Below are 23,269 nucleotides of genomic sequence, written 5' to 3' on the forward strand. Positions count from 1 at the left end.
CACTCCCTCGCTCATGCAGATAACGTCACAATAGCACTCCCTCGCTCATGAAGATAACGTCATAATAGCACTCCCTCGCTCATGCAGATAACGTCACACTACCACTCCCTCGCTCATGCAGATAACGTCACAATAGCACTCCCTCGCTCATGAAGATAACGTCATAATAGCACTCCCTCGCTCATGCAGATAACGTCACACTACCACTCCCTCGCTCATGAAGATAACGTCATAATAGCACTCCCTCGCTCATGCAGATAACGTCACACTACCACTCCCTCGCTCATGCAGATAACGTCACAATAGCACTCCCTCGCTCATGAAGATAACGTCATAATAGCACTCCCTCGCTCATACAGATAACGTCACACTACCACTCCCTCGCTCATGCAGATAACGTCACACTACCACTACCTCGCTCATGCAGATAACGTCACAATAGCACTCCCTCGCTCATGCAGATAACGTCACACTACCACTCCCTCGCTCATGCAGATAACGTCACACTACCACTCCCTCGCTCATGCAGATAACGTCACACTAGCACTCCCTCGCTCATGCAGATTACGTCACAATAGCACTCCCTCGCTCATGCAGATAACGTCAAAATAGCACTCCCTCGCTCATGCACATAACGTCACAATAGCACTCCCTCGCTCATGCAGATAACGTCACACTAGCATCCCTCGATCATGCAGATAACGTAACAATAGCACTCCCTCGCTCACGCAGATAACGGCACACTACCACTTCCTTGCTCACGCAGATAACGTCACACTAGCCTTCTCTCGCTCATGCAGATAACGTCACACTACCACTCCCTCGCTCACGCAGATAACGGCACACTACCACTCCCTCGCTCACGCAGATAACGTCACACTAGCCTTCTCTCGCTCATGCAGATAACGTCACACTACCACTCCCTCGCTCACGCAGATAACGGCACACTACCACTCCCTCGCTCATGCAGATAACGTCACACTACCACTCCCTCACTCACGCAGATAACGGCACACTACCACTCCCTTGCTCACGCAGATAACGTCACACTAGCCTTCTCTCGCTCATGCAGAGAACGTCACACTACCACTCCCTCGCTCACGCAGATAACGGCACACTACCACTCCCTCGCTCATGCAGATAACGTCACACTACCACTCCCTCGCTCACGCAGATGACGTCACACTACCACTCCCTCGCTCATGCAGATAACGTCACACTACCACTCCCTTGCTCACGCAGATAACGTCACACTAGCCTTCTCTCGCTCATGCAGATGACGTCACACTACCACTCCCTCGCTCACGCAGATAACGGCACACTACCACTCCCTCGCTCATGCAGATAACGTCACACTACCACTCCCTTGCTCACGCAGATAACGTCACACTAGCCTTCTCTCGCTCATGCAGATGACGTCACACTACCACTCCCTCGCTCACGCAGATAACGGCACACTACCACTCCCTCGCTCACGCAGATAACGTCACACTACCACTCCCTTGCTCACGCAGATAACGTCACACTAGCCTTCTCTCGCTCATGCAGATAACGTCACACTACCACTCCCTCGCTCACGCAGATAACGGCACACTACCACTCCCTCGCTCATGCAGATAACGTCACACTACCACTCCCTCACTCACGCAGATAACGTCACACTACCACTCCCTCACTCACGCAGATAACGTCACACTACCACTCCCTCGCTCATGCAGATAACGTCACACTACCACTCCCTCGCTCATGCAGATAACGTCACACTAGCCTTCCCTCGCTCATGCAGATAACGTCACACTAGCCTACCCTCGCACATGCAGATAACGTCACACTAGCACTCCCTCGCTCATGCAGATAACATCACACTACCACTCCCTTGCTCACGCAGATAACGTCACACTAGCCTACCCTCGCTCATGCAGATAACGTCACACTACCACTCCCTCGCTCATGCAGATAACGTCACACTACCACTCCCTCGCTCATGCAGATAACATCACACTAGCCTACCCTCGCTCATGCAGATAACATCACACTAGCCTACCCTCGCTCATGCAGATAACATCACACTAGCCTACCCTCGCTCATGCAGATAACGTCACACTACCACTCCCTCGCTCATACAGATAACGTCACACTACCACTCCCTCGCTCATGCAGATAACATCACACTAGCACTCCCTCGCTCATGCAGATAACGTCACAATAGCACTCCCTCGCTCATGAAGATAACGTCACAATAGCACTCCCTCGCTCATACAGATAACGTCACACTACCACTCCCTCGCTCATACAGATAACGTCACACTACCACTCCCTCGCTCATGCAGATAACGTCACAATATCCTTCCCTCGCTCATGCAGATAACATCACACTAGCACTCCCTCGCTCATGAAGATAACGTCACACTACCACTCCCTCGCTCATGAAGATAACGTCACACTACCACTCCCTCGCTCATACAGATAACATCACACTAGCACTCCCTCGCTCATGCAGATAACGTCACAATAGCACTCCCTCGCTCATGAAGATAACGTCACACTACCACTCCCTCGCTCATACAGATAACGTCACACTAGCACTCCCTCGCTCATGAAGATAACGTCACAATAGCACTCCCTCGCTCATACAGATAACGTCACACTACCACTCCCTCGCTCATGCAGATAACGTCACAATATCCTTCCCTCGCTCATGCAGATAACGTCACAATATCCTTCCCTCGCTCATACAGATAACATCACACTAGCACTCCCTCGCTCATGCAGATAACGTCACAATAGCACTCCCTCGCTCATGAAGATAACGTCACAATAGCACTCCCTCGCTCATACAGATAACGTCACAATAGCACTCCCTCGCTCATGCAGATAACATCACAATAGCACTCCCTCGCTCATGAAGATAACGTCACACTACCACTCCCTCGCTCATGCAGATAACGTCACAATATCCTTCCCTCGCTCATGCAGATAACGTCACACTAGCACTCCCTCGCTCATGCAGATAACGTCACAATATCCTTCCCTCGCTCATGCAGATAACGTCACACTAGCACTCCCTCGCTCATGCAGATAACGTCACAATATCCTTCCCTCGCTCATGCAGATAACGTCACACTAGCACTCCCTCGCTCATGCAGATAACGTCACACTACCACTCCCTCGCTCATGCAGATAACGTCACAATATCCTTCCCTCGCTCATGCAGATAACGTCACACTAGCACTCCCTCGCTCATGCAGATAACGTCACAATAGCACTCCCTCGCTCATGAAGATAACGTCATAATAGCACTCCCTCGCTCATGCAGATAACGGCACACTACCACTCCCTCGCTCAAGCAGATAACGTCACACTACCACTCCCTCGCTCATGCAGATAACGTCACACTAGCCTTCTCTCGCTCATGCAGATAACGTCACACTACCACTCCCTCGCTCACGCAGATAACGTCACACTACCACTCCCTCGCTCATGAAGATAACGTCACAATATCCTTCCCTCGCTCATACAGATAACGTCACACTACCACTCCCTCGCTCATGCAGATAACGTCACAATAGCACTCCCTCGCTCATGCAGATAACGTCACAATAGCACTCCCTCGCTCATGCAGATAACGTCACAATAGCACTCCCTCGCTCATGAAGATAACATCACACTACCACTCCCTTGCTCACGCAGATAACGTCACACTACCACTCCCTCGCTCATGCAGATAACGTCACACTACCACTCCCTCGCTCATGCAGATAACGTCACAATAGCACTCCCTCGCTCATGCAGATAACGTCACACTACCACTCCCTCGCTCATGCAGATAACGTCACACTACCACTCCCTCGCTCATGCAGATAACGTCACAATAGCACTCCCTCGCTCATGAAGATAACATCACACTACCACTCCCTTGCTCACGCAGATAACGTCACACTACCACTCCCTCGCTCATGCAGATAACGTCACACTACCACTACCTCGCTCATGCAGATAACGTCACAATAGCACTCCCTCGCTCATGCAGATAACGTCACACTACCACTCCCTCGCTCATGCAGATTACGTCACAATAGCACTCCCTCGCTCATGCAGATAACGTCACAATAGCACTCCCTCGCTCATGCACATAACGTCACAATAGCACTCCCTCGCTCATGAAGATAACGTCACACTACCACTCCCTCGCTCATGCAGATTACGTCACAATAGCACTCCCTCGCTCATGCAGATAACGTCACAATAGCACTCCCTCGCTCATGCACATAACGTCACAATAGCACTCCCTCGCTCATGAAGATAACGTCACACTAGCATCCCTCGATCATGCAGATAACGTCACAATAGCATCCCTCGCTCATACAGATAACGTCACAATATCCTTCCCTCGCTCATGCAGATAACGTAACAATAGCACTCCCTCGCTCATGCAGATAACATCACACTACCACTCCCTCGCTCATGCAGATAACATCACACTACCACTTCCTTGCTCACGCAGATAACGTCATAATAGCACTCCCTCGCTCATGCAGATAACGGCACACTACCACTCCCTCGCTCACGCAGATAATGTCACACTAGCCTTCTCTCGCTCATGCAGATGACGTCACACTACCACTGCCTCGCTCACGCAGATAACGGCACACTACCACTCCCTCGCTCATGCAGATAACGTCACACTAGCCTTCTCTCGCTCATGCAGATGACGTCACACTACCACTCCCTCGCTCACGCAGATAACGGCACACTACCACTCCCTCGCTCACGCAGATAACGTCACACTACCACTCCCTCGCTCATGCAGATAACGTCACACTAGCCTTCTCTCGCTCATGCAGATGACGTCACACTACCACTCCCTCGCTCACGCAGATAACGGCACACTACCACTCCCTCGCTCATGCAGATAACGTCACACTAGCCTTCTCTCGCTCATGCAGATGACGTCACACTACCACTCCCTCGCTCACGCAGATAACGGCACACTACCACTCCCTCGCTCACGCAGATAACGTCACACTACCACTCCCTCGCTCATGCAGATAACGGCACACTACCACTCCCTTGCTCACGCAGATAACGTCACACTAGCCTTCTCTCGCTCATGCAGATAACGTCACACTACCACTCCCTCGCTCACGCAGATAACGTCACACTACCACTCCCTCGCTCACGCAGATAACGTCACACTACCACTCCCTCGCTCACGCAGATAACGGCACACTACCACTCCCTCGCTCACGCAGATAACGGCACACTACCACTCCCTCGCTCACGCAGATAACGGCACACTACCACTCCCTCGCTCACGCAGATAACGGCACACTACCACTCCCTCGCTCATGCAGATAACGTCACACTACCACTCCCTCGCTCACGCAGATAACGTCACACTAGCCTTCTCTCGCTCATGCAGATAACGGCACACTACCACTCCCTTGCTCACGCAGATAACGTCACACTAGCCTTCTCTCGCTCATGCAGATAACGTCACACTACCACTCCCTCGCTCACGCAGATAACGGCACACTACCACTCCCTCGCTCACGCAGATAACGTCACACTAGCCTTCTCTCGCTCATGCAGATGACGTCACACTAGCCCTCCCTCGCTCATGCAGATAACGTCACACTACCACTCCCTTGCTCACGCAGATAACGTCACACTAGCCTTCTCTCGCTCATGCAGATAACGTCACACTACCACTCCCTTGCTCACGCAGATAACGTCACACTAGCCTTCCCTTGCTCATGCAGATAACGTCACACTAGCCTACCCTCGCTCATGCAGATAACGTCACACTACCACTCCCTCGCTCATACAGATAACGTCACACTAGCACTCCCTCGCTCATGCAGATTACGTCACAATAGCACTCCCTCGCTCATGCAGATAACGTCACACTAGCACTCCCTCGCTCATGCAGATTACGTCACAATAGCACTCCCTCGCTCATGCAGATAACGTCACACTAGCACTCCCTCGCTCATGCAGATAACGTCACACTAGCACTCCCTCGCTCATACAGATAACGGCACACTACCACTCCCTCGCTCATGCAGATAACGGCACACTAGCACTCCCTCGCTCATACAGATAACGGCACACTACCACTCCCTCGCTCATGCAGATAACGTCACACTAGCCTTCTCTCGCTCATGCAGATGACGTCACACTACCACTCCCTCGCTCACGCAGATAACGGCACACTACCACTCCCTCGCTCACGCAGATAACGTCACACTACCACTCCCTCGCTCATGCAGATAACGTCACACTAGCCTTCTCTCGCTCATGCAGATGACGTCACACTACCACTCCCTCGCTCACGCAGATAACGGCACACTACCACTCCCTCGCTCACGCAGATAACGTCACACTACCACTCCCTCGCTCATGCAGATAACGGCACACTACCACTCCCTTGCTCACGCAGATAACGTCACACTAGCCTTCTCTCGCTCATGCAGATAACGTCACACTACCACTCCCTCGCTCACGCAGATAACGTCACACTACCACTCCCTCGCTCACGCAGATAACGTCACACTACCACTCCCTCGCTCACGCAGATAACGGCACACTACCACTCCCTCGCTCACGCAGATAACGGCACACTACCACTCCCTCGCTCATGCAGATAACGGCACACTACCACTCCCTCGCTCACGCAGATAACGTCACACTAGCCTTCTCTCGCTCATGCAGATAACGGCACACTACCACTCCCTTGCTCACGCAGATAACGTCACACTAGCCTTCTCTCGCTCATGCAGATAACGTCACACTACCACTCCCTCGCTCACGCAGATAACGGCACACTACCACTCCCTCGCTCACGCAGATAACGTCACACTAGCCTTCTCTCGCTCATGCAGATGACGTCACACTAGCCCTCCCTCGCTCATGCAGATAACGTCACACTACCACTCCCTTGCTCACGCAGATAACGTCACACTAGCCTTCTCTCGCTCATGCAGATAACGTCACACTACCACTCCCTTGCTCACGCAGATAACGTCACACTAGCCTTCCCTTGCTCACGCAGATAACGTCACACTAGCCTACCCTCGCTCATGCAGATAACGTCACACTACCACTCCCTCGCTCATACAGATAACGTCACACTAGCACTCCCTCGCTCATGCAGATTACGTCACAATAGCACTCCCTCGCTCATGCAGATAACGTCACACTAGCCCTCCCTCGCTCATGCAGATTACGTCACAATAGCACTCCCTCGCTCATGCAGATAACGTCACACTAGCACTCCCTCGCTCATGCAGATAACGTCACACTAGCACTCCCTCGCTCATACAGATAACGGCACACTACCACTCCCTCGCTCATGCAGATAACGGCACACTAGCACTCCCTCGCTCATACAGATAACGGCACACTACCACTCCCTCGCTCATACAGATAACGTCACACTACCACTCCCTCGCTCACGCAGATAACGTCACACTACCACTCCCTCGCTCACGTAGATAATGTCATAGTAGCCTTCCCTCGCTCATGCAGATAACGTCACACTAGCACTCCCTCGCTCATGCAGATAACGTCACACTAGCCTTCCCTCGCTCATGCAGATAACGTCACACTAGCCCTTCCTCGCTCACCCATATAATAAGACAAAAAAAAGAACAAAAAAGCGCACCCAGATTCAAGCGGATTTATTGAGACAAATAGCCAACAGAAACATATATAGTAAGTATCAAACTCACCAGATGCAAAGCATCACTGTGCACATAGAACTAAAGATGATCAAGCAGGGGTAACGGTAAACAGCGGTATTAGGATCCACTTCCCACCTACAGTTGTGATCACTGACATTCAAGCTTAAAATGTGTATCGCTCATGCACAAAACACCTCAACGCGTTTCCCCCGTCTGAGCGGACGGGCTTTTTCAAGAGGAAGATATTGAATTACTTGTACCAACAGGGAGGCCCCTATATACCTTCAAAAACTCTATATGAGGTATAGGATACACCTGTGCTAATTATTGTAGCCACACCTTCAGGGACAAGTCACTCATTATTTAAAAGCTAACACTTAAAAATCCTAAATTCCAAGAACACTCTAATATAAAATACAATGAAACAACTACATGTAATGCTGCAAATCAAATGATGTTATAGTTGCATTATACACGACTCGACGAGATAAAACATCAAACTTAAAATCATGAACCTGTCTAGAAAACCTCCTTCCTATGCAATAATAAAAACATAAAATATTTTCATACAATAATTATGCCTTAATACTAGTATCAAGTGAACTAAAATGATCATCTTACATAACCTAAAACCAGCAGAAATAAAAAACTGTCTACATATGAGCTGCCACATCAATATCTATATTTAACCCCAAGGGTGCCAGAGAGTTAATTTTGTAAATCCAAAAGGTCTCTAATTTGTGTAGTTTTAAAAGTCTATCATGTTCACTTGGGGGGACCCAGTCTATTACTTGTATCTTGAGACTACAAGGGTCACTATTATGAATTTCCATAAAATGTCTCGGAACACTATGTTTATTAATTTTTTCTTTTATGTTATAGATGTGTTCACAGAGTCTTCTTTTGATTTTTTTTTTTCGTGCAGCCTACATAAAATAGGCCACACCCACACTCTAACAGATATACAACAAAGGTATAATTGCAATTACTTCTAACTCTAATATCAAAATCTTTTGATCTCTCAGAGTTATAAAATTTGCTTGCTTTATTTATGTGTTTACACATCTGACAGTTCAGTACCTGTTAACCAATTATTGGAGGATACTATTTTATGTCCTGTTTTGTTCTTAAGTTTGCTGGGAGCTAAAAAGTTCTTTAGGTTTCTTCCTTTCTTAAAAGTGACTGTGGGTTGCTCTCCTATATATGTACCTAAAACAGGGTCTGCTTTGAGAACAGGCCAGTGTTTTCTTAAGATATTTTTAATTTTATTTGAACCCTCATTGTATGTTGACATAAACCTAATCGGAGTTTCATCCACTGATTTACATTCTTGAGTTTTAGACCGATTCCTTGTAAGCAGATCCTCCCTATTTCGTGCAAGGGCCCTGTTTTTTGATTCACTTATTAGACTGGGACTATAACCTTTATTTAAAAATTTATTTTCCAAACATTCAGCTTCTTTATTAAAATTCTCCAAGTGAGTACAATTTCTCCTCATCCTAACAAACTGACTATATGGAATATTGTGGATCCAACTCTTCTTATGGGCACTCCTAAAATCTATAAAGCTATTTTTCTCAGTGGGTTTTTTAAAATTAGTAACCGCAATAGTTTTGTTAATATCAGTATAAAGGATTAGGTCTAAAAATTAAATTGAAATTTTTGAATGTTTGCCTGTAAATTTTAAATTCAAATTGTTCTGATTCAAAAAACCATAAAATTCCCTTATCTCCTGTTCCTCACCTTTCCACAAGATGATAATATCATCTATATAGCGATGATATTTCATTATATTATGTTTATACTTACTATCAGTCCAAATGAAAAGGTTTTCAAAAAAATTCATAAATAGATTTGCATAAGAGGGTGCGAATATTGTGCCCATGGCTGTCCCCTGGGTCTGTAAGTAATACACACACTCATAAAAAAAATAGTTGTGGGTAAGTATAAACATGATACAATCCATCAAAAATTTAATCTGGACACTCGAAAAATTCTGTTTTACCAATTCAATTTCTACAGCATTTACACCTGCATCATGTGGGATGCAGGTGTAAAGCGAGGAGACATCACAGGTGATCCACCACATGTTATCTTTTTGAAGGCACACCATGGGAAGATAACATGTGGTGGATACTTAACTGTCAGATGTGTAAACACATAAATAAAGCAAGCAAATTTTATAACTCTGAGAGATCAAAAGATTTTGATATTAGAGTTAGAAGTAATTGCAATTATACCTTTGTTGTATATCTGTTAGAGTGTGGGTGTGGCCTATTTTATGTAGGCTGCACGAAAAAAAAAAATCAAAAGAAGACTCTGTGAACACATCTATAACATAAAAGAAAAAATTAATAAACATAGCGTTCCGAGACATTTTATGGAAATTCATAATAGTGACCCTTGTAGTCTCAAGATACAAGTAATAGACTGGGTCCCCCCAAGTGAACATGATAGACTTTTAAAACTACGCAAATTAGAGACCTTTTGGATTTACAAAATTAACTCTCTGGCACCCTTGGGGTTAAATATAGATATTGATGTGGCAGCTCATATGTAGACAGTTTTTTATTTCTGCTGGTTTTAGGTTATGTAAGATGATCATTTTAGTTCACTTGATACTAGTATTAAGGCATAATTATTGTATGAAAATATTTTATGTTTTTATTATTGCATAGGAAGGAGGTTTTCTAGACAGGTTCATGATTTTAAGTTTGATGTTTTATCTCGTCGAGTCGTGTATAATGCAACTATAACATCATTTGATTTGCAGCATTACATGTAGTTGTTTCATTGTATTTTATATTAGAGTGTTCTTGGAATTTAGGATTTTTAAGTGTTAGCTTTTAAATAATGAGTGACTTGTCCCTGAAGGTGTGGCTACAATAATTAGCACAGGTGTATCTTATACCTCATATAGATTTTTTGAAGGTATATAGGGGCCTCCCTGTTGGTACAAGTAATTCAATATCTTCCTCTTGAAAAAGCCCGTCCGCTCAGACGGGGGAAACGCGTTGAGGTGTTTTGTGCATGAGCGATACACATTTTAAGCTTGAATGTCAGTGATCACAACTGTAGGTGGGAAGTGGATCCTAATACCGCTGTTTACCGTTACCCCTGCTTGATCATCTTTAGTTCTATGTGCACAGTGATGCTTTGCATCTGGTGAGTTTGATACTTACTATATATGTTTCTGTTGGCTATTTGTCTCAATAAATCCGCTTGAATCTGGGTGCGCTTTTTTGTTCTTTTTTTTGTCCTATGTGAGTTTCCGTTGGCTGCTGGGAGAAGAACACAGCCTCAGAACAGCTGCACCCCTACTACCGCGATCTATTGGTGGCTACGTCATTTCCTGACACACAGGTTTGAGCCCAGAGAATGTAAAGAACTGAATTACCATCAGTACAAGACTGCTCATAACGGGTAATCTTTTTAGACTGTTCCAGCAATTCACGTTTGATTTTTTTTTACGATAAGGATGTTTGCCTAAGGAATTTCTATCAGACCATCTCTGAACTTTGTTGTCCGTGCACGTGTATACTGTATATGGGAAATTGTTGGCTATCGTGTGTGTGTGAGTTAATACTCTTTCATTTAACTTGTGGAAAGAGCCTGATTACATTATTCTATTAATCCATAGTTTTGAATTTCGATTCAAATACAGGCTTCCAATATTATACTGTTCGTTGTAAATACTCATGAAAGGGTTTTAGCGCAGACAGTTTATTTGTGGTGTGTTTCACCCATATAATGCTACACAATCAAACGTTATTGTGTCATCAGGCTCCTGCAGATAATACACTAGCGTGCCCTTGCTCACACAGATGTCACATTAGCACATGCTGTTGTGTCATCGCGCTCACACAGATAATACACTAGCGTGCCCTTGCTCACACAGATGTCACATTAGCACATGCTGTTGTGTCATCGCGCTCACACAGATAATACACTAGCGTGCCCTTGCTCACACAGATGTCACATTAGCACATGCTGTTGTGTCATCGCGCTCACACACATAATACACTAGCGTGCCCTTGCTCACACAGATGTCACATTAGCACATGCTGTTGTGTCATCGCGCTCACACAGATAATACACTAGCGTGCCCTTGCTCACACAGATGTCACATTAGCAAATGCTGTTGTGTCATCGCGCTCACACAGATAATACACTAGCGTGCCCTTGCTCACACAGATGTCACATTAGCACATGCTGTTGTGTCATCGCGCTCACACAGATAATACACTAGCGTGCCCTTGCTCACACAGATGTCACATTAGCACATGCTGTTGTGTCATCGCGCTCACACAGATAATACACTAGCGTGCCCTTGCTCACACAGATGTCACATTAGCACATGCTGTTGTGTCATCGCGCTCACACAGATAATACACTAGCGTGCCCTTGCTCACACAGATGTCACATTAGCACATGCTGTTGTGTCATCGCGCTCACACAGATAATACACTAGCGTGCCCTTGCTCACACAGATGTCACATTAGCACATGCTGTTGTGTCATCGCGCTCACACAGATAATACACTAGCGTGCCCTTGCTCACACAGATGTCACATTAGCAAATGCTGTTGTGTCATCGCGCTCACACAGATAATACACTAGCGTGCCCTTGCTCACACAGATGTCACATTAGCACATGCTGTTGTGTCATCGCGCTCACACAGATAATACACTAGCGTGCCCTTGCTCACACAGATGTCACATTAGCACATGCTGTTGTGTCATCGCACTCACACAGATAATACACTAGCGTGCCCTTGCTCACACAGATGTCACATTAGCACATGCTGTTGTGTCATCGCGCTCACACAGATAATACACTAGCGTGCCCTTGCTCACACAGATGTCACATTAGCAAATGCTGTTGTGTCATCGCGCTCACACAGATAATACACTAGCGTGCCCTTGCTCACACAGATGTCACATTAGCACATGCTGTTGTGTCATCGCGCTCACACAGATAATACACTAGCACGCACTGTTGTGTTACCTTACATACTCCTGCTGCACACACTGTTAAAGTGAAGACTGATGGGAAAACTGGTGCAACAATTTCCATGAAGATAGCAAAATCGTTCAGAAGGTCAGCAAAAAGTCTAAAATAGCAAAAATAAGTGATTAGCGGGAGATAGGGGAGGAGGTCAGGGGTTATCAGGAGGTGAGGAGGTCAGGGATTATCAAGAGGTGAGGTGAGGAGGTCAGGGATTATCAAGAGGTGAGGTGAGGAGGTCAGGGATTATCAGGAGGTGAGGAGGTCAGGGATTATCAGGAGGTGAGGAGGTCAGGGATTATCAGGAGGTGAGGAGGTCAGGGATTATCAGGAGGTGAGGAGGTCAGGGATTATCAGGAGGTGAGGAGGCCAGGGATTATCAGGAGGTGAGGAGGGCAGGGATTATCAGGAGGTGAGGAGGCCAGGGATTAACAGGAGGTTAGGTGGTCAGGGATTATCAAGAGGTGAGGGGAGGAGGGCAGGGATTATCAAGAGGTGAGGGGGTCGGGATTATCAGGAGGGGAGGAGGGCAGGGATTATCAGGAGGTGAGGAGGCCAGGGATTATCAAGAGGTGAGGGGAGGAGGTCAGGGATTATCAGGAGGTGAGGAGGTCAGGTATTATCAGGAGGTGAGGAGATCAGGGATTATCAGGAGTTGAGGAGATCAGGGATTATCAAGAGGTGAGGAGGTCAGGGGGTCAGGGACTATCAGGAGGTGAGGAGGGCAGGGATTATCAGGAGGTGAGGAGATCAGGGATTATCAGGAGGTGAGGAGATCAGGGATTATCAAGAGGTGAGGAGGTCAGGGACTATCAGGAGGTGAGGGGGTCAGGGATTATCAGGAGGGGAGGAGGCCAGGGATTATCAGGAGGGGAGGAGGCCAGGGATTATCAAGAGGTGAGGGGAGGAGGGCAGGGATTATAAAGAGGTGAGGGGGTCAGGGATTATCAGGAGGTGAGGGGAGGAGGGCAGGGATTATCAAGATGTGAGGTGAGGAGGCCAGGGATTATCAGGAGGTGAGGAGAGGAGGTCAGGGATTATCAGGAGGTGAGGAGAGGAGGTCAGGGATTATCAGGAGGTGAGGAGAGGAGGTCAAGGATTATCAGGAGGAGGAGAGGAGGTCAGTGATTATCAAAACATGGGGATCTGTCCCTTCTGAAAACGACAAACATATAAAAACAGACAATATATTACCTCCATCGTTTGGCATCACAATCAAGTTGGCTCCTACAAAGAAAGGACAAATGTATTCAAACAGTGAGTTCAGCACAGCTGAAATTACAGAAAATAACTATGGCATATATATATATATACAGCTACAGGAGGAGGACAAGGGCCCGCCCGTATAAAGCTACAGGAGGCAGGCAAGGGCCCGCCTGTATAGCGTTTAGCACTGCGGAATCTGTTGGCGCTCTACAAATAACCGATAATAATAATAATAAAGATACAGGAGGCCGGCAAGGGCCCGCCTGTATACAGCTACAGGAGGCAGGCAAGGGCCCGCCCGTATACAGCTACAGGAGGCAGGCAAGGGCCCGCCCGTATACAGCTACAGGAGGCAGGCAAGGGCACGCCCGTATACAGCTACAGGAGGCAGGCAAGGGCACGCCCGTATACAGCTACAGGAGGCAGGCAAGGGCGCGCCCGTATACAGCTACAGGAGGCAGGCAAGGGCCCGCCCGTATACAGCTACAGGAGGCAGGCAAGGGCCCGCCCGTATACAGCTACAGGATGCAGGCAAGGGCCCGCCAATATACAGCTACAGGAGGCAGGCAAGGGCGCGCCCGTATACAGCTACAGGATGCAGGCAAGGGCCCGCCCGTATACAGCTACAGGAGGCAGGCAAGGGCCCGACCGTATACAGCTACAGGAGGCAGGCAAGGGCCCACCCGTATACAGCTACAGGAGGCAGGCAAGGGCACGCCCGTATACAGCTACAGGAGGCAGGCAAGGGCCCGCCCGTATACAGCTACAGGAGGCAGGCAAGGGCCCACCCGTATACAGCTACAGGAGGCAGGCAAGGGCCCGCCCGTATACAGCTACAGGAGGCAGGCAAGGGCCCGCCCGTATACAGCTACAGGAGGCAGGCAAGGGCACGCCCGTATACAGCTACAGGAGGCAGGCAAGGGCGCGCCCGTATACAGCTACAGGAGGCAGGCAAGGGCCCGCCCGTATACAGCTACAGGAGGCAGGCAAGGGCCCGCCCGTATACAGCTACAGGATGCAGGCAAGGGCCCGCCAATATACAGCTACAGGAGGCAGGCAAGGGCGCGCCCGTATACAGCTACAGGATGCAGGCAAGGGCCCGCCCGTATACAGCTACAGGAGGCAGGCAAGGGCCCGACCGTATACAGCTACAGGAGGCAGGCAAGGGCCCACCCGTATACAGCTACAGGAGGCAGGCAAGGGCACGCCCGTATACAGCTACAGGAGGCAGGCAAGGGCCCGCCCGTATACAGCTACAGGAGGCAGGCAAGGGCCCACCCGTATACAGCTACAGGAGGCAGGCAAGGGCCCGTCCGTATACAGCTACAGGAGGCAGGCAAGGGCCCGCCCATATACAGCTACAGGAGGCCGGCAAGGGCCCGCCCGTATACAGCTACAGGAGGCCGGCAAGGGCCCGCCCATATACAGCTACAGGAGGCAGGCAAGGGCCAGCCCATATAAAGATACAGGAGGCAGACAAGGGCCCGTCCGTATACAGCTACAGGATGCAGGCAAGGGCCCGCCCATATACAGCTACCAGAGGCAGGCAAGGGCCCGCCCATATACAGCTACAGGAGGCAGGCAAGGGCACGCCCGTATACAGCTACAGGAGGCAGGCAAGGGCACACCCGTATACAGCTACAGGAGGCAGGCAAGGGCACGCCCGTATACAGCTACAGGAGGCCGGCAAGGGCACGCCCGTATACAGCTACAGGAGGCCGGCAAGGGCACGCCCATATACAGCTACAGGAGGCCGGCAAGGGCACGCCCGTATACAGCTACAGGAGGCCGGCAAGGGTGCGCTCATATACAGCTACAGGGGGCAGGCAAGGGTCATCCATACATATACACACACTCATACATACATGCACAATGCACATATATATAACTGGCAAGAGCTCAAAAGTGTATAAATTAGATACATAGGAGGCAGACAAGGGCACGCCCACATATACAGCTACAGGAGGCAGACAAGGGCGCGCCCATATACAGCTACAGTAGGCCGGCAAGGACCCGTCCGTATACAGCTACAGGAGGCCAGCAAGGACCCGTCCGTATACAGCTACAGGAGGCAGTCAAGGACACGCCCGTATACAGCTACAGGAGGCAGACAAGGGCATGCCAGTATACAGCTACAGGAGGCAGGCAAAGGCGCGTCGGTATACAGCTACATGAGGCAGTCAAGGGCACGCCCGTATACAGCTACAGGAGGCCGGCAAGGGCACGCCCGTATACAGCTACAGGAGGCCGGCAAGGGCACGCCCGTATAAAGCTACAGGAGGCAGGCAAGGGCACGCCCGTATACAGCTACAGGAGGCCGGCAAGGGCACGCCCGTATACAGCTACAGGAGGCCGGCAAGGGCACGCCCGTATACAGCTACAGGAGGCAGGCAAGGGCACGCCCGTATACAGCTACAGGAGGCAGGCAAGGGCCCACCCGTATACAGCTACAGGAGGCAGGCAAGGGCCCACCCGTATACAGCTACAGGAGGCAGGCAAGGGCCCACCCGTATACAGCTACAGGAGGCAGTCAAAGGCGCGCCGGTATACAGCTACAGGAGGCAGGCAAGGGCACGCCCGTATACAGCTACAGGAGGCAGTCAAAGGCGCGCCGGTATACAGCTACAGGAGGCCGGCAAGGGCACGCCCGTATACAGCTACAGGAGGCAGTCAAAGGCGCGCCGGTATACAGCTACAGGAGGCCGGCAAGGGCACGCCCGTATAGAGCTACAGGAGGCCGGCAAGGGCACGCCTGTATACAGCTACAGGAGGCCGGCAAGGGCACGCCCGTATACAGCTACAGGAGGCCGGCAAGGGCACGCCTGTATACAGCTACAGGAGGCCGGCAAGGGCATGCCCGTATACAGCTACAGGAGGCCGGCAAGGGCACGCCCGTATACAGCTACAGAAGGCAGGCAAGGGTCATCCATACATATACACGCACACTCATACATACACATGCACAATGCATATATATATATATATATATATATATACACACACACACACACACACACAGACAAGGGCACGCCCATATACAGCTACAGGAGGCCGGCAAGGACCCGTCCGTATACAGCTACAGGAGGCCAGCAAGGACCCGTCCGTATACAGCTACAGGAGGCAGTCAAGGACACGCCCGTATACAGCTACAGGAGGCAGACAAGGGCACGCCGGTATACAGCTACAGGAGGCAGGCAAGGGCGTGTCGGTATACAGCTACATGAGGCAGTCAAGGGCACGCCCGTATACAGCTACAGGAGGCCGGCAAGGGCACGCCCGTATACAGCTACAGGAGGCCGGCAAGGGCACGCCCGTATACAGCTACAGGAGGCCGGCAAGGGCACGCCCGTATACAGCTACAGGAGGCCGGCAAGGGCACGCCCGTATACAGCTACAGGAGGCCGGCAAGGGCACGCCCGTATACAGCTACAGGAGGCAGGCAAGGGCACGCCCGTATACAGCTACAGGAGGCAGGCAAGGGCCCGCCCGTATACAGCTACAGGAGGCAGGCAAGGGCCCACCCGTATACAGCTACAGGAGGCAGGCAAGGGCCCACCCGTATACAGCTACAGGAGGCAGTCAAAGGCGCGCCGGTATACAGCTACAGGAGGCAGGCAAGGGCACGCCCGTATACAGCTACAGGAGGCAGTCAAAGGCGCGCCGGTATACAGCTACAGGAGGCCGGCAAGGGCACGCCCGTATACAGCTACAGGAGGCAGTCAAAGGCGCGCCGGTATACAGCTACAGGAGGCAGGCAAGGGCACGCCCGTATACAGCTACAGGAGGCAGTCAAAGGCGCGCCGGTATACAGCTACAGGAGGCCGGCAAGGGCACGCCCGTATAGAGCTACAGGAGGCCGGCAAGGGCACGCCTGTATACAGCTACAGGAGGCCGGCAAGGGCACGCCTGTATACAGCTACAGGAGGCCGGCAAGGGCACGCCCGTATACAGCTACAGGAGGCCGGCAAGGGCACGCCTGTATACAGCTACAGGAGGCCGGCAAGGGCACGCCCGTATACAGCTACAGGAGGCCGGCAAGGGCACGCCCGTATACAGCTACAGAAGGCAGGCAAGGGTCATCCATACATATACACGCACACTCATACATACATGCACAATGCATATATATATATATATACACACACACACACACACACAGACAAGGGCACGCCCATATACAGCTACAGGAGGCAGGCAAGGGAGCGCCCATATACAGAAGGCAGACAAGGGCGCGCCCCCGTATAAAGCTACAGGAAGCAGGTATGAGCGCATCCGTATAAAGCTATTGGAGGCAGGCAAGGGCGAGTGCATATACAACTACAGAAGGCAGGCAAGGGCATCCATACTTATATGTGTATATATATATATCTGGCAAGGGCTCAAAAGTGTATAAATTACATATATATATATATATATATATATATATATATATATATATATATATATATATATATATATATAGGGAGTGCAGAATTATTAGGCAAATGAGTATTTTGACCACATCATCCTCTTTATGCATGTTGTCTTACTCCAAGCTGTATAGGCTCAAAAGCCTACTACCAATTAAGCATATTAGGTGATGTGCATCTCTGTAATGAGAAGGGGTGTGGTCTAATGACATCAACACCCTATATCAGGTGTGCATAATTATTAGGCAACTTCCTTTCCTTTGGCAAAATGGGTCAAAAGAAGGACTTGACAGGCTCAGAAAAGTCAAAAATAGTGAGATATCTTGCAGAGGGATGCAGCACTCTTAAAATTGCAAAGCTTCTGAAGCGTGATCATCGAACAATCAAGCGTTTCATTCAAAATAGTCAACAGGGTCGCAAGAAGCGTGTGGAAAAACCAAGGCGCAAAATAACTGCCCATGAACTGAGAAAAGTCAAGCGTGTAGCTGCCAAGATGCCACTTGCCACCAGTTTGGCCATATTTCAAAGCTGCAACATCACTGGAGTGCCCAAAAGCTCAAGGTGTGCAATACTCAGAGACATGGCCAAGGTAAGAAAGGCTGAAAGACGACCACCACTGAACAAGACACACAAGCTGAAACGTCAAGACTGGGCCAAGAAATATCTCAAGACTGATTTTTCTAAGGTTTTATGGACTGATGAAATGAGAGTGAGTCTTGATGGGCCAGATGGATGGGCCCGTGGCTGGATTGGTAAAGGGCAGAGAGCTCCAGTCCGACTCAGACGCCAGCAAGGTGGAGGTGGAGTACTGGTTTGGGCTGGTATCATCAAAGATGAGCTTGTGGGGCCTTTTCGGGTTGAGGATGGAGTCAAGCTCAACTCCCAGTCCTACTGCCAGTTTCTGGAAGACACCATCTTCAAGCAGTGGTACAGGAAGAAGTCTGCATCCTTCAAGAAAAACATGATTTTCATGCAGGACAATGCTCCATCACACGCGTCCAAGTACTCCACAGCGTGGCTGGCAAGAAAGGGTATAAAAGAAGAAAATCTAATGACATGGCCTCCTTGTTCACCTGATCTGAACCCCATTGAGAACCTGTGGTCCATCATCAAATGTGAGATTTACAAGGAGGGAAAACAGTACACCTCTCTGAACAGTGTCTGGGAGGCTGTGGTTGCTGCTGCACACAATGTTGATGGTGAACAGATCAAAACACTCACAGAATCCATAGATGGCAGGCTTTTGAGTGTCCTTGCAAAGAAAGGTGGCTATATTGGTCACTGATTTGTTTTTGTTTTGTTTTTGAATGTCAGAAATGTATATTTGTGAATGTTGAGATGTTTTATTGGTTTCACTGGTAAAAAACAAAATTTATGCTTACCTGATAAATTCATTTCTCCTGTAGTGTGGTCAGTCCACGGGTCATCATTACTTCTGGGATATTATCTCCTCCCCTACAGGAAGTGCAAGAGGATTCACCCAGCAGAGCTGCTATATAGCTCCTCCCCTCTACGTCACCTCCAGTCATTCGACCAAAGGACCAACGAGAAAGGAGAAGCCCAAGGGTGTAGTGGTGACTGGAGTATAATCCAAAAAAAAAAAAATTTTTAGCCTGCCATAAAAAACAGGGCGGGCCGTGGACTGACCACACTACAGGAGAAATGAATTTATCAGGTAAGCATAAATTTTGTTTTCTCCTGTTAAGTGTGGTCAGTCCACGGGTCATCATTACTTCTGGGATACCAATACCAAAGCAAAAGTACACGGATGACGGGAGGGACAGGCAGGCTCTTTATACGGAGGGAACCACTGCCTGAAGAACCTTTCTCCCAAAAACAGCCTCCGAAGAAGCAAAAGTGTCAAATTTGTAAAATTTGGAAAAAGTATGAAGAGAAGACCAAGTTGCAGCCTTGCAAATCTGTTCAACAGAAGCCTCATTCTTAAAGGCCCAAGTGGAAGCCACAGCTCTAGTAGAATGAGCTGTAATTCTTTCAGGAGGCTGCTGTCCAGCAGTCTCATAGGCTAATCGTATTATGCTACGAAGCCAAAAAGAGAGAGAGGTAGCCGAAGCTTTTTGACCTCTCCTCTGGCCAGAATAAACGACAAACAGGGAAGACGTTTGACGAAACTCCTTAGTTGCCTGTAGATAAAATTTCAGGGCACGGACTACATCTAGATTGTGTAGCAGACGTTCCTTCTTCAAGGAAGGATTAGGACACAAGGATGGAACAACAATCTCTTGATTGATATTCCTGTTAGTGACCACCTTAGGTAGGAACCCAGGTTTAGTACGCAGAACTACCTTGTCTGAATGAAAAATCAGATAAGGAGAATCACAATGTAAGGCAGATAACTCAGAGACTCTTCGAGCCGAGGAAATAGCCATTAAAAACAGAACTTTCCAAGATAACAACTTGATATCAATGGAATGAAGGGGTTCAAACGGAACACCCTGTAAAACATTAAGAACTAAGTTCAAACTCCATGGCGGAGCAACAGTTTTAAACACAGGCTTGATCCTAGCTAAAGCCTGACAAAAAGCTTGAACGTCCGGAACTTCTGACAGACGTTTGTGTAAAAGAATGGACAGAGCTGAAATCTGTCCCTTTAAAGAACTAGCGGATAACCCCTTTTCTAAACATTCTTGTAGAAAAGACAATATCCTTGGAATCCTAACCTTACTCCATGAGTAACTCTTGGATTCGCACCAATATAAGTATTTACGCCATATTTTATGGTAAATCCTTCTGGTAACAGGCTTCCTAGCCTGTATTAAGGTATCAATAACTGGCTCAGAAAACCCACGTTTTGATAAAATCAAGCGTTCAATTTCCAAGCAGTCAGCTTCAGAGAAGTTAGATTTTGATGTTTGAATGGACCCTGGATCAGAAGGTCCTGTTTCAGAGGTAGAGACCAAGGCGGACAGGATGACATGTCCACTAGATCTGCATACCAAGTCCTGCGTGGCCATGCAGGTGCTATTAGAATCACTGATGCTCTCTCCTGTTTGATTCTGGCAATCAATCGAGGAAGCATCGGGAAGGGTGGAAACACATAAGCCATCCCGAAGGTCCAAGGTGCTGTCAAAGCATCTATCAGAACCGCTCCCGGATCCCTGGATCTGGACCCGTAGCGAGGAAGCTTGGCGTTCTGACGAGACGCCATGAGATCTATCTCTGGTTTGCCCCAACGTCGAAGTATCTGGGCAAAGACCTCCGGATGAAGTTCCCACTCCCCCGGATGAAAAGTCTGACGACTTAAGAAATCCGCCTCCCAGTTCTCCACTCCCGGGATGTGGATTGCAGACAGGTGGCAAGAGTGAGACTCTGCCCAGCGAATTATCTTTGATACTTCCATCATTGCTAGGGAGCTTCTTGTCCCTCCCTGATGGTTGATGTAAGCTACAGTCGTGATGTTGTCCGACTGAAACCTGATGAACCCCTGAGTTGTTAACTGGGGCCAAGCCAGAAGGGCATTGAGAACTGCTCTCAATTCCAGAATGTTTATTGGAAGGAGACTCTCCTCCTGATTCCATAGTCCCTGAGCCTTCAGAGAATTCCAGACAGCGCCCCAACCTAGTAGGCTGGCGTCTGTTGTTACAATTGTCCAGTCCGGCCTGCTGAATGGCATCCCCCTGGACAGGTGTGGCCGATAAAGCCACCATAGAAGAGAATTTCTGGTCTCTTGATTCAGATTCAGAGTGGGGGACAAATCTGAGTAATCCCCATTCCACTGACTTAGCATGCACAATTGCAGCGGTCTGAGATGTAGGCGTGCAAAAGGTACTACGTCCATTGCCGCTACCATTAAGCCGATCACCTCCATGCATTGAGCTACCGACGGGTGTTGAATGGAATGAAGGACACGGCATGCATTTTGAAGCTTTGTTAACCTGTCTTCTGTCAGGTAAATCTTCATTTCTACAGAATCTATCAGAGTCCCCAAGAAGGGAACTCTTGTGAGTGGAAAGAGAGAACTCTTCTTTTCGTTCACCTTCCATCCATGCGACCTTAGAAATGCCAGTACTAACTCTGTATGAGACTTGGCAGTTTGAAAGCTTGAAGCTTGTATCAGAATGTCGTCTAGGTACGGAGCTACCGAAATTCCTCGCGGTCTTAGTACCGCCAGAAGAGTACCCAGAACCTTTGTGAAGATTCTTGGAGCCGTAGCCAGTCCGAATGGAAGAGCTACAAACTGGTAATGCCTGTCTAGAAAGGCAAACCTTAGATACCGGTAATGATTTCTGTGAATCGGTATGTGAAGGTAAGCATCCTTTAAATCCACTGTGGTCATGTACTGACCCTCTTGGATCATGGGCAAAATTGTTCGAATCGTTTCCATCTTGAACGATGGAACTCTTAGGAATTTGTTTAGGATCTTTAAATCCAAGATTGGCCTGAAAGTTCCCTCTTTTTTTGGAACTACAAACAGATTTGAGTAAAACCCTTGTCCTTGTTCCGACCGCGGAACTGGATGGATCACTCCCATTAATAAAAGATCTTGTACGCAGCGTAGGAACGCTTCTTTCTTTATTTGGTTTGTTGATAACCTTGACAGATGAAATCTCCCTCTTGGGGGAGAGGATTTGAAGTCCAGAAGGTATCCCTGAGATATGATCTCTAACGCCCAGGGATCCTGAACATCTCTTGCCCAAGCCTGGGCGAAGAGAGAAAGTCTGCCCCCTACTAGATCCGGTCCCGGATCGGGGGCCCTCGATTCATGCTGTCTTAGGGGCAGCAGCAGGTTTCCTGGCCTGCTTGCCCTTGTTCCAGGACTGGTTAGGTTTCCAGCCTTGTCTGTAGCGAGCAACAGCTCCTTCCTGTTTTGGTGCAGAGGAGGTTGATGCTGTTCCTGCTTTGAAATTACGAAAGGAACGAAAATTAGACTGTCTAGCCCTAGGTTTGGCTTTGTCCTGAGGCAGGGCATGGCCTTTACCTCCTGTAATGTCAGCGATAATCTCC

General features: G+C 48.8%; 1 protein-coding gene across 1 annotated transcript in view; it reads right to left on the reverse strand.

The window, feature by feature from the left end:
- The window catches only part of RUSF1 (RUS family member 1), a gene marked incomplete at its 5' end in the record, with an annotated part of 166,614 nt that overhangs the window by 110,191 nt on the left and 33,154 nt on the right, over window positions 1–23,269 (reverse strand). Inside the window, 2 exon segments of the mRNA XM_053694386.1 lie at window positions 12,693–12,798; window positions 13,887–13,919. Coding sequence (XP_053550361.1) covers window positions 12,693–12,798; window positions 13,887–13,919 — 139 coding nt within the window.

This window comes from Bombina bombina, chromosome 11, assembly GCF_027579735.1.
Source record: "Bombina bombina isolate aBomBom1 chromosome 11, aBomBom1.pri, whole genome shotgun sequence".
In the NCBI taxonomy this organism is placed as follows: Eukaryota; Metazoa; Chordata; class Amphibia; order Anura; family Bombinatoridae; genus Bombina; species Bombina bombina.